Genomic DNA, 14814 nt, shown 5'->3' on the forward strand with positions numbered 1-14814 from the left:
GGAGGCGAACAGACGACAGTAGTAGAGGGAAGCGAATGGCCCCTCCGCCAAATGACTGCGTATCCATCGTTATTGTCCAGTACCGTGCAGATGACGAAACGAGGTCTCGCATGCATTTCCCGCCGGGTATATTTCTGACGCTTTGGCGAATGCATTTTCGCCGTCTGTGCTATGCCGGAACTCAGCGCTCTCTCTCTCTCGCTCTCGCCTTTTCATATATTAGTCCTTGCTTTCTCACGGTCTGTCTCCCAGATCTTGCTTTGCATCTTTCCATGCGCATTTGAACGGAACCTCGAACACTAACCTCATCTCACTTTACATTGCCGTTTTGGGAAACTGCGGAATTTTTTTGGGAAAGAACGAGCGACAAGCGAAGGCACACAGCAAAAAGAAACGCACGAAGATCAAGCGCGGATCTAGCTAGAGCTTTATAAAGAAAGAAAATCACACCTGGCAAGCAATGAGAGGATTTTCACTGCTACACAGCGGAGCAAACACAGCGCCGAGGATGCAAGCACTACTGACAGTATGGTATCTGATAAGCGCATGTCTGGTGGCACCAGTGGCAGCCAAGAAAAGGACGCTGACGGCGACGTCGCTGGTCACGTGCATGGAGAATTCACAGCTATCGGCCAATAGCTTCGAGGTGTCGTTCTCTCCAGACGACAGAGCACTGCATTATGATCTGGATATGACCACGCAGATCGATTCATACATCAGCGCGTACGTGGACGTGTACGCGTACGGGTTCAAAATCATAAAGGAGGACTTCGACGTGTGCTCTATGAACTGGAAGCAGTTCTGCCCCGTGCACCCAGGTAACATCCAGATCGACTCGATCGAGTACATCGCGCAGAATTACGTGGACATGATTCCCGGGATCGCGTACCAAGTGCCGGATATCGACGCGTACTTGAGGCTTAACATTTACAACAACGTTAGCGAGAATTTGGCGTGCATCCAGGTTTTCTTTTCCAATGGGAAGACCGTTTCGCAGATCGGTGTCAAATGGGTCACTGCTGTCATAGCCGGTATCGGTTTGCTGACCTCGGCCATTCTGTCCACTTTCGGGAGCTCCACAGCGGCATCGCACATTTCAGCAAACACCATGTCGCTGTTCTTGTACTTCCAGTCCGTCGCCGTCGTCGCGATGCAACACGTTGATAGCGTCCCACCCATTGCTGCGGCGTGGTCGGAAAACCTGGCTTGGTCGATGGGGTTGATCCGTATCACATTCATGCAGAAGATTTTCCGTTGGTACGTGGACGCGACCGGGGGCTCTGCGTCACTGTATTTGACAGCGACAACAATGTCTGTGCTCACGCAGAGAGGCCTGGACTACCTAAAAGCCACCTCCATCTACAAGAGGGCCGAAAACGTCTTGTATGGTAACGCAAACACTTTGATCTTCAGAGGTATCAAAAGAATGGGGTACCGTATGAAAATTGAAAACACCGCCATCGTCTGTACAGGGTTTACGTTCTTTGTATTATGCGGGTACTTTTTAGCCGGGTTTATCATGGCCTGTAAGTATGGTATTGAGCTGTGCATAAGATGTGGCTGGGTACGAAGTGACCGGTTTTACCAATTCAGACAGAATTGGAAGTCCGTTTTAAAGGGTTCCTTATTAAGATACCTCTACATTGGATTTACGCAACTGACCATTTTAAGTTTTTGGGAGTTCACCGAAAGAGATTCCGCGGGGGTTATAGTCATTGCATGTTTGTTTATCATCCTATCATGCGGATTGATGGCTTGGGCTGCATACAGAACGATTTTCTTTGCTAGCAAGTCCGTGGAAATGTACAACAACCCAGCCGCCTTATTGTATGGTGACGAATACGTCCTAAACAAGTACGGGTTTTTCTACACCATGTTCAACGCAAACCATTATTGGTGGAACGCCGTCTTGATGACGTACGTTTTCATTAAGGCGCTATTCATTGGATTTGCACAAGCTTCTGGTAAAACACAAGCGTTGGCAATTTTTATCATTGATCTAGCATATTTCGTTGCCATCATTCGTAATAAACCATATCTGGACCGTCCAACAAATATCGTCAACATTTTTATTTCCACTGTTACCTTGGTCAATTCGTTCCTTTTCATGTTTTTCTCAGACTTATTCAATCAGAACTACGCTGTGTCTGCCGTTATGGGTTGGGTGTTTTTCATCATGAACGCCGCTTTCTCTTTATTGTTATTATTAATGATCTTAACCTTTACGGCAATTATTGTATTTTCCAAGAATCCAGACTCAAGATTCAAACCAGCAAAGGATGACAGAGCATCTTTCCAAAGACATACTATTCCCCACGAGGGCGGTTTGAATAAATCCGTGGCTAACGAGTTAATGGCTCTAGGTAATGTGGCAAAGGATCATACTGAAAACTGGGAATACAAATTAAAGAGTCAAGAAGGCAAAAGTGACGAAAATCTTTTCGGCGTCGATTACGACGATGAGAAAACCGGTTCCAACTCAGATAATGCAGAAAATAGTAGTAAAGAGACTACTCGTCCGACTTTCTCCGAGAAAGTTTTACGTTCATTATCCATCAAGAGGAATAAGAGTAAGCTTGGCAGCAATAGAAGGAAAACTCCCGTGAAGGTAGCACAGAAAGAGCCATCAACCGGCAGTACAAACTCTTCGCCTATCAACAAATCATACCCCGGTATTTCGCATATGAGGCAAGAATCTGAGGCAAACAATGGTCTAATAAACGCCTACGAAGACGAAGAATTCAATCTGATGGAACCAAACGTGCCAGAAGATGCAACCAGTTTCAATCAAATGGACATTATGCCAATACGAGATATGAGTTTGAACAGCATGCCAAATACCCAAGACGTTACCAAAAAGGCAAATATCCTGGATTCTAATTATTTGTAGACTTTTTAGATAGACTAAGGGGGAAAGAGACGGGAAAAAAAAGAGCACAGAATCCTGCTGCATTGCTCTTCCTTCGAGAAACGAACACTCAACTACTTACCAGGATAAATATTCTAATATTCATATTATTATTAACTTTTGTATTTTTAACAATATAGACTTCTATATCATTGTAATACAGGATAGATTATTATATAGGAATGCACGGATTTAGATTGAGAAATAAGCAGTCTTTTTTTATTTTTGCGCGCGATGAATCGAGCGGAAGAATTTTTTTTTTTCAATTAACTGTATTCTATGCTATCTTAGATTTAAAGAAAAATGTTCTATTACTGTTAATCCTTCTAACTCTACCTTTTAACAGACAACAGGTCAGCGAAAATGTCTAAGATTACTTCTTCTCAAGTCAGAGAACACGTCAAGGAATTGTTGAAGTACTCCAACGAAACCAAGAAGAGAAACTTCTTGGAAACCGTCGAATTGCAAGTCGGTTTGAAGAACTATGACCCTCAAAGAGATAAGCGTTTCTCTGGTTCTTTGAAATTGCCAATCTGTCCAAGACCAAACATGTCTCTTTGTATCTTCGGTGATGCTTTCGATGTTGACAGAGCTAAGTCCTGTGGTGTCGACGCCATGTCCGTTGATGACTTGAAGAAGTTGAACAAGAACAAGAAGTTGATCAAGAAGTTGTCCAAGAAGTACAACGCTTTCATCGCTTCCGAAGTCTTGATCAAGCAAGTTCCAAGATTATTGGGTCCTCAATTGTCTAAGGCTGGTAAGTTCCCAACCCCAGTTTCTCACAACGATGACTTGTACAGTAAGGTCACCGATGTCAGATCTACCATCAAGTTCCAATTGAAGAAGGTTTTGTGTTTGGCTGTTGCCGTCGGTAACGTCGAAATGGAAGAAGATGTTTTGGCTAACCAAATTTTGATGTCCGTTAACTTCTTGGTCTCTTTGTTGAAGAAGAACTGGCAAAATGTTGGCTCCTTGGTCGTTAAGTCCTCCATGGGTCCAGCTTTCAGATTGTACTAAGCATAATTATATTTTTCTATAAAAGACATTTATAAAATATCTATTTAATATTATAAGAAGATCGCAATTTAGAGTTACAGTACATTTAATAACCACATGGCATAATGATCCAGTCATTATAAGGATATTCATGGATCATATCTGAGAAATAGAGCCAATTCTCTCTTGCGCCTGATTATCCAATCTCAGTGTTATCTTTGATACTACCATCAAATACTCCAAAGGGAAAAGTGCGGCGCGGAAAGGCACTTGCAGGGAATTTCGCTTTGGTTTCCCTTGTTTAAGATCAGAAAAGACAAAGAAGGATCCCCAGATGGGAAGACACTTGGGGGTTTCTGTGCTTTGATAAGGAACGATAATATCAAGAGAAGCTTGTTTAAGGTTTTGCAGATAAAAAAGAAGCATTATGACTAATGAGGAAGGCCTTAACAAGTCTCTCATTAATGACGTTTTAGCCCGCAGTATGTCAGAATTCGATGATGATGACGATGAAGATGAAAACGATAGTGACATGTGTAGAGGTAATGACGAAGGGGAGGATGTCTTTGACCTGCCGCTCAAGTTGGGCATCTCACAAAGCAGAAATTTCTCTGAAGTAAATGGTGTGTTGGATCCGTTATCCAGTTTGCATGGTCCATCCAAGAGGGTGAGATTTGAAAAACGAAGGCAGCAGCAGCAGCAGCAGCAGCAACAACAGCAACAACAGCAACATAATAACGACTTTAATATCGATCCGAGCTTGAAGAGTCCGTCCGGTAAAAAACTGGATGTGGAACAGCTGATACAGTCCGCCAGCGAATTCAACGATTATCTTGCTAATAACATTGACAAAGTAAATAGCTTCAATTCCGAACTTTTAGGCAGCAGTGGTAAACTGCCTGGGAAAGCCAAAAGTGACACAGCAACTCAGGGCACTGGCCGTTTAGATTCTATGTCGAACTTTGCTCTTAGCGACACAGAGCTGGACAATGATGACGACGATTATCTGCTAGATCCCTTAGCAAATGGCAGTTCTAGTACTCCGACCGTGGACCGCCATGGTTACAGTTTATTAGATGATGCTCTGTCTACTTCTGATAAGGAGAAAATATATACGAACAAGATCAATTCTAATAGTCAAGTAGATACTGATGACCGCACTCACGAGAGTGGAAACACGACCAGTGATAACGAAGAGAATACCAATGAGTCATCTGAGGTCATAGATTACACAAAGTTCGATTCTTTCCCCTACCCTCCATCGCTTGTCCCCAATGAAGAGCCGCCGGATTTGAAAGTACTGAGCATCGAGTCTGAACAGGAAAACGAAAAAGAGCTACGACGAATATCTTTACTCTTGGATCACTACGAATCAATAAAGAAATTACCAGATCTATCGGACGATGAAGCTTTATCGAGATTCCGTGAGAACATTGATTTAATTTTGCAGCTGTCCAAGAGAATCGATGAAAACGCAAACACTTTAGCCATTTCCTCCGAAGATCCTCAAAAATTTGTTAATTTTACAATGAAAAACCCACCTTCATTATCATTCAAAGATTTCATTGATAGAATTCAGAATAAATGCATGTTTGGCGCCATAGTCTACCTCGGTGCCACCTATTTACTTCAATTAGTCTTTCTGACTAGAGACGACCTAAACGGCCCTATCAAGCTAAAGGCCAAACTACAAGAGGACCAAACACATAGGATCATCATATCCACAATACGTATTGCCACCAAATTATTAGAAGATTTTGTTCATTCTCAAAATTACATCTGCAAAGTTTTCGGAATATCCAAAAGGCTGCTAACTAAACTGGAAATTTCATTTTTGGCAAGTGTGAACTTCGATGGGTTAATGATCACTTGCGAGAAATTGGAAAAAACATCGCACATCCTCGAAGACACAAGACAGGCATTGGGAAATTCATGACGTTGCATACATATTATGCAGGTTCATTGTATTTTCCGTTTATTTTTTTTTATCGTATTTAGTTCAATCCTTATTTTTTTTTCATAACGCAAGCAAAATATCACTACTCAACCAGTCATGAAGTGAAGCCCCGCAATAGGACTCTTAGTATATGGTATCTTACAGGAGCCCCTGCGAAACAACAGTTTCACGATTTGTGCCCAAGATGCCGCATTATTATACGTTATACTGTTATATCGTATACGCTCGTATTACCCGACAACTCCGTCTTCAACGCGTTGACTAGAAAAATTGAGCAAGAGATCGCATAAAAACCAAAAGAAGGAAAAAGACTTACCTGTTAAGTAGGTAGTTATTATTAGGTTTAGAGATAAAGGAGTAGTAGTTCTGTAAATTAGTTTTTCTTTTTTTTAAGACATCACTATAATAAACAATATAAAGTTGGAATAATGGCTGGTTGGGATATTTTTGGATGGTGTATGTTATCGTTTTTTTCGTTTTTCTCGAATGCTTAGATTTAATGCGGTTAGCTTTCAGTGCTCTCAGTTTGAATTCTTCTCCTTTCCCAGAGATTGTGCTTTTTACTAACTTCATTTTATTGTACAGTCAGAGATGTATTGGCCTCCCTTGGTTTGTGGAACAAGCATGGTAAATTACTTTTCCTAGGTTTAGATAATGCCGGTAAGACCACATTGTTACATATGCTAAAGAACGATAGATTAGCCACTTTACAACCAACATGGCATCCAACTTCTGAAGAATTGGCAATCGGTAATATCAAGTTCACAACTTTCGACTTGGGTGGTCACATTCAAGCTCGTCGTTTGTGGAAGGACTATTTCCCAGAAGTGAATGGTATTGTCTTCTTAGTCGATGCTGCTGATCCTGAAAGATTTGATGAAGCCCGTGTTGAGTTAGATGCCCTGTTCAACATTGCTGAATTGAAAGATGTTCCATTTGTCATCCTTGGTAACAAGATCGATGCTCCAAATGCTGTTTCTGAAGCAGAATTACGTTCTGCTTTAGGCTTATTGAACACCACTGGTTCCCAAAGAATTGAGGGTCAAAGACCAGTCGAAGTTTTCATGTGTTCCGTTGTCATGAGAAATGGTTACTTAGAGGCCTTCCAATGGTTATCTCAATATATTTAATTGACTTATATATATATCTGTATCATTTATATATGATATTCACATAAATTCAACAGCTTTGTAATAATCAAGAAATTACATAGAGGGTGCATTACCTACCTTTCTACGTACATCATTTGTATCCAGATCATTCAATATAATGGGTTGAAGTACAAATATGTTACATGTAAAATATACATATATAGATATATATATATTGAGAATTTATCTTCTCATCTTGCGTGGACGAGACTCGTCGTCACCATCCATGGTTGTTCTTTTACCATTCTTGGCAAAATATTCTTTCTTCTTTTCTTTGTCCTTTTGTGCCTTTTCTTCTTCCATCTTGGCCAATTTTTTTAGTCTTTCTTTACGTTGATCAGCCTTTTGTTCCTTTTTCTTGCTATCCTTGGCTCTTGAGATCGTCAACACCTTTTGCATAAACGATCTTGCCTTCTTTTCATCACCACCCAAAACGACAGCTCTTTTGGCCATATAAGTCTTCTTCTTTTGGGGTTTCATTTGGTGGATTTGGGATTTAAATGGTAAGTCCTTTTGAACAGCCCTTGGAACCTTTAGACCGTTGAAGTGTCTCTCAACACGTTGGATCTTTTGGTATGCACTATCTGGATTAGATGGTGTTTCCAAACTCATAGCGGCTCTAATTTGACCGGTTAATCGTACACCTTTCCATTCAGTTTTCTCCTTCAATAACAGAGAAGTAACTGGGTTATAGAATCGCTTAACATGAACAGGGTACCAAGATCTTAATATCACAATATCACTCATCAAAATTTTATCTTCAAAGGAGGCTCTAAAGTGGCCTTCGGGTTTTGACAAAGCTCTCTTGATCTCACCGCGGATACCTGAGACAGTTTTAATTTGTGCACCTTCAAATCTAGCGACTTCCATTGCACTTGAGAACATTTCCTTGATAAAAGCTGTGTTTTTGAAAACTTTGTAAGGAAACCCTACTAATTTCAGTTTTTTTACAATTTCAACGTTCACGTCTATTTCTTCAACAACACCTGTTGCTGCGATTCTGAAACCGCCTCTAGTATCACTGTTGGCGACTATTTGGACACCACAGAATGGCGTGTTTGGAGAACACAAAGGACCGTAGAAAGCAGCATTACAATACGTATGTTCTGGCGTATATTTCAACATTCTCGTTCTTGTTCTAGAATCACTCGTCGTGTAAACTGGTAAGGTTTGGAATCTTCTCCAACCCAAAGACAAGACCAATGGATCGTTGGTCTTCAAAATCTTTTTATGCCAACGGTGTCTTCTCAATCTAGCTTTGATAATACCGAATTTTAGTTCAGTTGGTAGCAAACCACCCATAACAACGGGAAACTTTGGATTGAAATTTGTAATAAACTCCATTGGGACTTTTTCGAAGACTATACGCACATAAGAGCCAGCTTTGAAACCCTCAATTTTTTGACGTTGTTCCGGGGTCATTTCTTGGTATTCCATATTATTAATCTCTAACTGTTTGGAGATCTTGGCCTTTTGTAATTCGTACCATGTGTCGTATTCATTATTTTCGTCATCTTCTTTGAAATTTTCACCTTCCTCCATTTCAAACTGTGCACGTAATTTTTCTTTCTTCGTGGCGTTTAGTTCTCTTTCTTGTTCCATAGTCAAATCCTTTTTTTCTTCAGCATCGAAGTTGGTAAATGAATTGTCATCTCCGTCTTCCTCTTCATTTTCTTCGCTACCATTTTCTTCTGCACTTTCAGAACCGTTTTCGTCTTCTAAATCTTCAAAGTCACCATATGCTTCTTCGTCGTTTCCATCAGAAGTTTTCTTTGCCTTCTCGTTGCCCATTATCCCAGCACCGAGGAATCGAGCTTTTATGGAATCAACATTGTCCCATTTCTTAGCAAGCCTTTCGAAAGTATCAAAGTAGGGAGCGAACTTTTCCAAATCAATCGAGTCTTCTTTAATAATTTCTTTCGTAACAGTTCCATCTGTTTTTTTGAAAAATTCATCGTCAACATTCTCTTCAATGTCACTTTCGTATTCGCCATTATCTTCCTCGCCTCTCCATCTTCTTATACATTCTTCAGGTGAAATGTTATCCATGTATATCAACTTGCCGATATTCCAAGTTCTATTTTTACTTTCTGTCCTTTTCAGCTTGTTTGCTGCATTTCTTTCCCAAGAGGATTCATCTTCACTCTCTTCAAATTCTGAGTCGGTTTCCAAGGCTAGTTTTTCCGAGTCTTGTTTATCAGCGTCATTAAAATCAATTTCGACCATTCTTGGTGCAGAACCTTCTACGTCATCATCATTTGCGTAGTTTTCTTCATCACTTGGTAAATTATCGATGTCTGCATCTTCGTCCTGAACTGACTTACCATAAATCTTTGGTTGTCTCAAAGTAGTTCTTCCCTTGCTTTTTCTTTCATCCTCTTCACTGATTTCTTCATCCTCAACGTCTAGGTCTTCATCTTCATTGACTTCATGAAGTTCAGTACCATTGCTGAACAGTTGTAAACCGACACCATCGAATTTTTCTGCAATGCTTTGCTCGACACCTTGTAGACCTGTCATTAATTTTTCACCCTCACCTCTTTCTTGACCTGGGACAAAACTTGGTTCTTCATTCTTTTTCCCAATATCAATATACACAGCGTCCTTATCCATTAACACACCTCCGACATCAGACATTGGTGCATATATCAACTTGTCTTTATCATCCAATCTTTTACGTCTTCTTGTTGTGGAACCCGTGGTGACTTCTCCGTTAGCCTTTGCTTCTTCTTTCATCTTTTCACGTTCAAAATCGTCTAATTTTTGCTGATAAAAAGGTGTTGGACATGGATCTGGTAACTTTTCTACCTGTGCGACTGAAAAATCACCAACACCAGCAATATGTACTCTGGTACCTGGCGCAGATGGCAAAGGAGTACCATGCAAATAACCATAAAGGGCGACCTTACGATCAATTTGCTGTCCTTGGGTCTCTAATAACTCTGGATGTGTTAAGTCTGTGAACCTATCAGCTAACATATAAGGATGTTCATTTCTCCATTTCAATGGTCTAAACTTCATAACAGAGATAAATCTGGAAAGGTTTAAAATTTCTCTATCAGGATATCTTCCGTTCATGACACCGGATAAATAAAACAACTTTGCACCTTGGTAAACTTCTGTCCAAAATCTATGTTTTAATCTTTTTTTAGAAGCTCTTAAAGTAGATTGGGATTTGAACAGATCAAGATGAGTAGCTACACCGAGAACCCTTGGCATACCATGGTGTTGAGCAATATTTAGAAATTCCATTGTCTCCATTTCAAAACCGAAATTACCATCGATTAACAACAGAACCAAATCTGCGATTTTGGCAATATCGATCATCGCATTCAAGTCATCTGCAGGACATTCCAAGAATGTTAGCCTTCTATGTTTACCCGAAACGACAGTAATGGGGCCCTGAATATCATTTAAAGTACTTTTTGTCATTCTCCTCACTAAGGACTTGATTAAAGTGGTCTTACCTGTTCCTGGTGGACCTACGACAGCAACAATAAAAGGAGGCGGATCGTCATCTGGGGTACGATCAATCATGGGAACATGCAGTTTCCTTTCATTAACATCGCTTGATCTTAGCATAGTTCTTGCCATCTTACCTGGAGCTGCAACGGCAAATGCCTTTGCATTATGGCCCTGTGTATGCAGCTTCTTCTTGGCTGTGTTCTTCTCTTTCGCTTTACGATGCTGTTTATTAGACTGCTCCATGGCTCGCAAATATCTTGGGTAGTTGTAACGAAAGATCTTATTTACCAAACGATATATTCATCATATTAATGTATATAGTTTTCCTTAAATTCAAAATTTTACTTTAGCTCATCGCTTTGAAAATTTTTCATTTTACCGAAGGCCAACCAAAAAAAAAACAAAAGAAATCTAAGGCACCAAATCCATGAGTGCCACTTTAATAAATAGGCAGAAACATCATCTATATGAGTGTTGGGATGGCACCGCTGTGTTTCTGAAATGTGCTACCAATTGAATTTTAGCTTGGCAGCTTTCTAATATACAGATGCTGGCATATACGATTCCTGCTCTTAGTAATAAATGTTCTCAGGGTGCAAAAAAATAACACTATTGGCAAGGTACATAGTGGCACATGTACACAAGTGTTTACGGCTTACTCGTTCTGTGGATGAAGTGATTTCTAGGGATCTATTTTTATATGGATTTACTATCTTCGTCCTACCCATATGTTGAGCCCTGTTTTCCCTGTTTTCTTGTGACGCGTAACGTTAATTTTTAACTGTGTTGCACTTTGTGAAATGCTACTAGGTGTAAACATAACATCGAGTACTCAAAACTAACAAAAGGACCTTCTTAGTGTGGTTTGTTTTCATATTACATTTTCCAGTTGCATTAAGGGAATAATGGTTTTACTTAACAGAAAAGAAGTTCAACTTGATGGAAGAGAGCTGGCCACAGATACCACTGATAGAAACACATGGGAAATAAAAGAAACCGGTGAACGTATAAGTGGTTATGACAATTATTTGAAAAGATTGGAGTTTTATGGAAAAGAAATATTTACTTGTGAAGTTACTGGTAGAAACTTTATTTCGTATTTTAGGGCATTAATAAGCGAGGAAGAGCACCGAAGAAATATCGAATCCCTTTTACCAAAAGAGTTAAGAGAGGCCATAGCAAATTTTGCCAATTTTAACTCAACAAGGAAGGTTTCAGCTCTTGTAGATAAAACATATCGGCGATTCAGCAACCGGTTCTTCAATGGTGAAATAGTATGCTTGAAAAATTCCCAAGAAAAAAATTTGCTTCTGCCTAATCCAGAAGAAGAAGTCCAATCAGGATTCCAGGGTACCCACATTGACAACACTTTGTTTGTTATCAGAGATGTGTTTCCATCAAAAGAGATCATAGATAGTGAAACTGGGGAAAATTTAGCTCCAATCTCGTCATTACATATTATCACGGAATACCCAAATCAGCAACCTAAGGGGAGGGCTTTCATTGCAGGCCACGATCAGATTAAAAGACCAATCTCGCGCTTTTCAAAGTTTTTGGTGGCCTGTTTTCTCAATGAAATACTGGTAAAAGTATCCAATAAAAAATACGCTCCATGGAGGGTGAGGCAGAAGTATGTAAAAACATATAATGTGAACCCGGCATGCCCTCCAGAAATGGTGAATTATTTACCAGACGAGGTGGAAACAGCTACCTGCAAAGTATATACACCGTTAACCATACCGCTAGAGGAAGATGTTGATCCAGAAAGGTCACCATCTAAAATGCGAAAAATTAGTTGCGAGATTTCAACCAAATTTCATGATATATATGGCACTGCGACCTCCACTGATCACAATTCTTTGCAGTCGATTTTCGATGACAGATATTTGCCGTTTACAGGACCACCGACCCCATTCAAGAGTATTCGGTATTTAGATAGTTCGCTAGAATACAAAACTGCCGACACGCAATGGTATAGAGAGTGTGCTCAATTTTCAATAGAAAGATTACTCATTGTATACCGTTTTTTAAATTCTTTCGGGCCCTTTATTGGTATTACACATTTTAACTTTGATGAACTTCTAACAAGCATCAAATGCAATAATCCGGAAATTCTTGTAGATGAATTTGTGAAAATTTCCTTTGCTGATGTTGACAGCGAAGGAAATTCTAGAAGGGGTAAGAAACCGCGAAGAGACAAGTATGGTCGAGACACTAAAGGCAATATATGTCAACGGGAAACGGCTAACATTCGTAATCCAAATGGGAGTTACACCCTACTTAGCAACTTTACAAGGAACCAAGAGGTGAGAAAATTTATCACAGATAAAAACACCAACTTTTTTAAGTGCTCGATATTTAAAGGTGAGCCTGTTAAAAATGACGTTATTGATGTATCCCCTTATAATAAAGCAGCTAATCTCTATATTGAAATAGTCTGTTCTTTACTATGCCTGATAATGGATAAAAGAGGTGATTGGACTTGCAATGTGATGGAGGAATGGATTGAAGAAAAGGAGGGAAGGGAAGAAAAAGACGAAACGATTGTTGACCGAATTGTAGAAAAATGTCTTAATCATGAAAAAACTAACTGGGCTGAACTTCTATCTGATAGGAAATTTGAAGGCGGTAATTGGTTAATCTGTTTGCTGGGGGTACTTCAAGACACAATGCATGTTGCAATCTATACTGATATCACCAAACGGTTTACAGAAAAGGTGGTACCGTCAGCCATTAATTTCGACAATTTGGGGAGGGAATTATGGCAAAACTTTTGCAAGAATTTATCTACAAGAGACAAAATTGATATATTATGGGTTCTTGTGGATCTAGTTTCTAATTTTTCGAGCTGTGTTAAGCAGTTGGTAGATGAGATCCCTTTTCTACACCATGGGATCCGATCAGAATTAGATAGTGTTAAAAATGAATATCATATATCGAAAGAACAGCTGAAAAGTGTAACTGAGGAGCTCAATCAGCTTTATAGTAATCCATTGAGGGAGAAATATGCATTAAACGAGTGTGAAAGTAAAGCAAATGAACATGGGGAAAAAATGTCACGCTTATCAAAAGATATTTCATATCTAGAGGCAAAACTAATTGAAAGCGATTTCGAAAGATTAGAGATGTTAGGCAAAGATAGATATGGAAATCGGTATTATTGGATGGATTCGAATGGTTCACCTTTATTTACTGGTTGGTCGGGTCATTGTCATTATAACTGCTGTTTCTTGTGGGTTCAAGGGCCCTCTGAAGACGATGCGATTTTTTACTTGGATATCGACAGAGCCTCTTTGAGGAAATGGAAATCATTAGCAAAAACAAGTGACTGCGCCCATGCGACAAAGGAAGTTTTTTCAATAACCAGATCGTCAAACGGGTCTTATTTTCACACAGGTGATGGTGAGGATGTAATGATGATTGATTCGAATGGAACATTGCTCCTATCTACCGCTCCATCCCATATACACAGGAAAATAATAGCAGAAACTCCTGAAGGACTGTTACTCTCTCCCCACCAGTGGTTTTTCTTTAACGAAGTGGAAGATATACGCTTGTTAGTAGATAGACTTGACGTGCTGGGAGAGAATGAACACCGGCTAAAGAAATCTTTGACATCTAAAATGAACCGCATCGAAGCATCATACAAACAACAATTTGAGGCTAAAAGGAATATTGAGTTTGATCGCGCCTCCAAAAAATACTATAGGCTGTGGAGGACTAATACATTTACTTGGCCAGAGTTGGAGAGAATTGAGACAATGAGTATATTAAAAGATAAACATCCTTTGAGTATTGAGAAGCTTGCTAAAAACCTATTCAGAGTACACAAGGATGAAATCACTGAAGCACTCATGAAAGACGCATTTTCTCTTGGAGAATATGAAAGAGCATTTTTTGAGAAGCGGCATGAATTACTTTATCCTTTAGATTTTCATTTGGAAGAGTTAAGTACATTTGATGATGAATTTGTTTTCGAAAAGAAAATAGAAAAACAAGAGGATATCCTTACGAAGCTCTTGAATTACCGAAGGCATAGGCATATTGATTACACGGCACACTGCAGGACAAAACTTCAAAGGTCGAAAGAGGCTGCATATCTTAATGCTCAGGATATATTAAAAGATATAAACCGTCATCTTCTCTCAAGGCATGACAGTATCGCTGTAGATGACTCGGAAGATGGTCATAGGAAAGAATCTTTTATTTGATCCTAATCACTAAAATAAGTTCAAAGAAGTTCCCAGTACTAGTTTATATCTTCTGTTTTCGTATAGAATTTGGGTTTAAAAATACTCATTCTTAGTATAACTAAACCATTTTGTGAGCTTTTACCC

The 14814-nt window shown here is 39.6% G+C and overlaps 6 protein-coding genes across 6 annotated transcripts in view; 5 read left to right on the plus strand and 1 right to left on the minus strand.

The window, feature by feature from the left end:
• DI49_5247 (uncharacterized protein) overlaps window positions 1-284 on the plus strand; it is a gene marked incomplete at both ends in the record, with an annotated part of 606 nt that extends 322 nt beyond the window's left edge. Inside the window, one exon of the mRNA XM_018368240.1 lies at window positions 1-284. This exon is cut by the window's left edge and continues 322 nt beyond it. Coding sequence (XP_018218820.1) covers window positions 1-284 — 284 coding nt within the window.
• Window positions 285-460: 176 nt separating this feature from the next.
• On the plus strand, window positions 461-2890 carry FLC1 (flavin adenine dinucleotide transporter; the record flags this gene model as incomplete). Its single annotated transcript, XM_018368241.1, has 1 exon — window positions 461-2890. The coding sequence occupies one exon, from the start codon at window positions 461-463 to the stop codon at window positions 2888-2890; it is 2430 nt and encodes an 809-aa protein (XP_018218821.1).
• Window positions 2891-3271: 381 nt separating this feature from the next.
• On the plus strand, window positions 3272-3925 carry RPL1A (60S ribosomal protein uL1; the record flags this gene model as incomplete). Its single annotated transcript, XM_018368242.1, has 1 exon — window positions 3272-3925. One exon carries the CDS (start codon window positions 3272-3274, stop codon window positions 3923-3925), a length of 654 nt encoding a protein of 217 aa, XP_018218822.1.
• A 406-nt stretch (window positions 3926-4331) lies between these two features.
• Window positions 4332-5840, plus strand: PCL8 (Pcl8p; the record flags this gene model as incomplete). Its single annotated transcript, XM_018368243.1, has 1 exon — window positions 4332-5840. One exon carries the CDS (start codon window positions 4332-4334, stop codon window positions 5838-5840), a length of 1509 nt encoding a protein of 502 aa, XP_018218823.1.
• Window positions 5841-7195: 1355 nt separating this feature from the next.
• On the minus strand, window positions 7196-10720 carry BMS1 (GTPase BMS1; the record flags this gene model as incomplete). The annotated part of the gene is made up of 1 exon (XM_018368244.1): window positions 7196-10720. One exon carries the CDS (start codon window positions 10718-10720, stop codon window positions 7196-7198), a length of 3525 nt encoding a protein of 1174 aa, XP_018218824.1.
• A 662-nt stretch (window positions 10721-11382) lies between these two features.
• DI49_5252 (uncharacterized protein) lies at window positions 11383-14688 on the plus strand (the record flags this gene model as incomplete). Its single annotated transcript, XM_018368245.1, has 1 exon — window positions 11383-14688. The coding sequence occupies one exon, from the start codon at window positions 11383-11385 to the stop codon at window positions 14686-14688; it is 3306 nt and encodes a 1101-aa protein (XP_018218825.1).
• Window positions 14689-14814: the final 126 nt, after the last annotated feature.

This window comes from Saccharomyces eubayanus, chromosome XVI (assembly GCF_001298625.1).
Source record: "Saccharomyces eubayanus strain FM1318 chromosome XVI, whole genome shotgun sequence".
NCBI lineage: Eukaryota > Fungi > Ascomycota > Saccharomycetes > Saccharomycetales > Saccharomycetaceae > Saccharomyces > Saccharomyces eubayanus.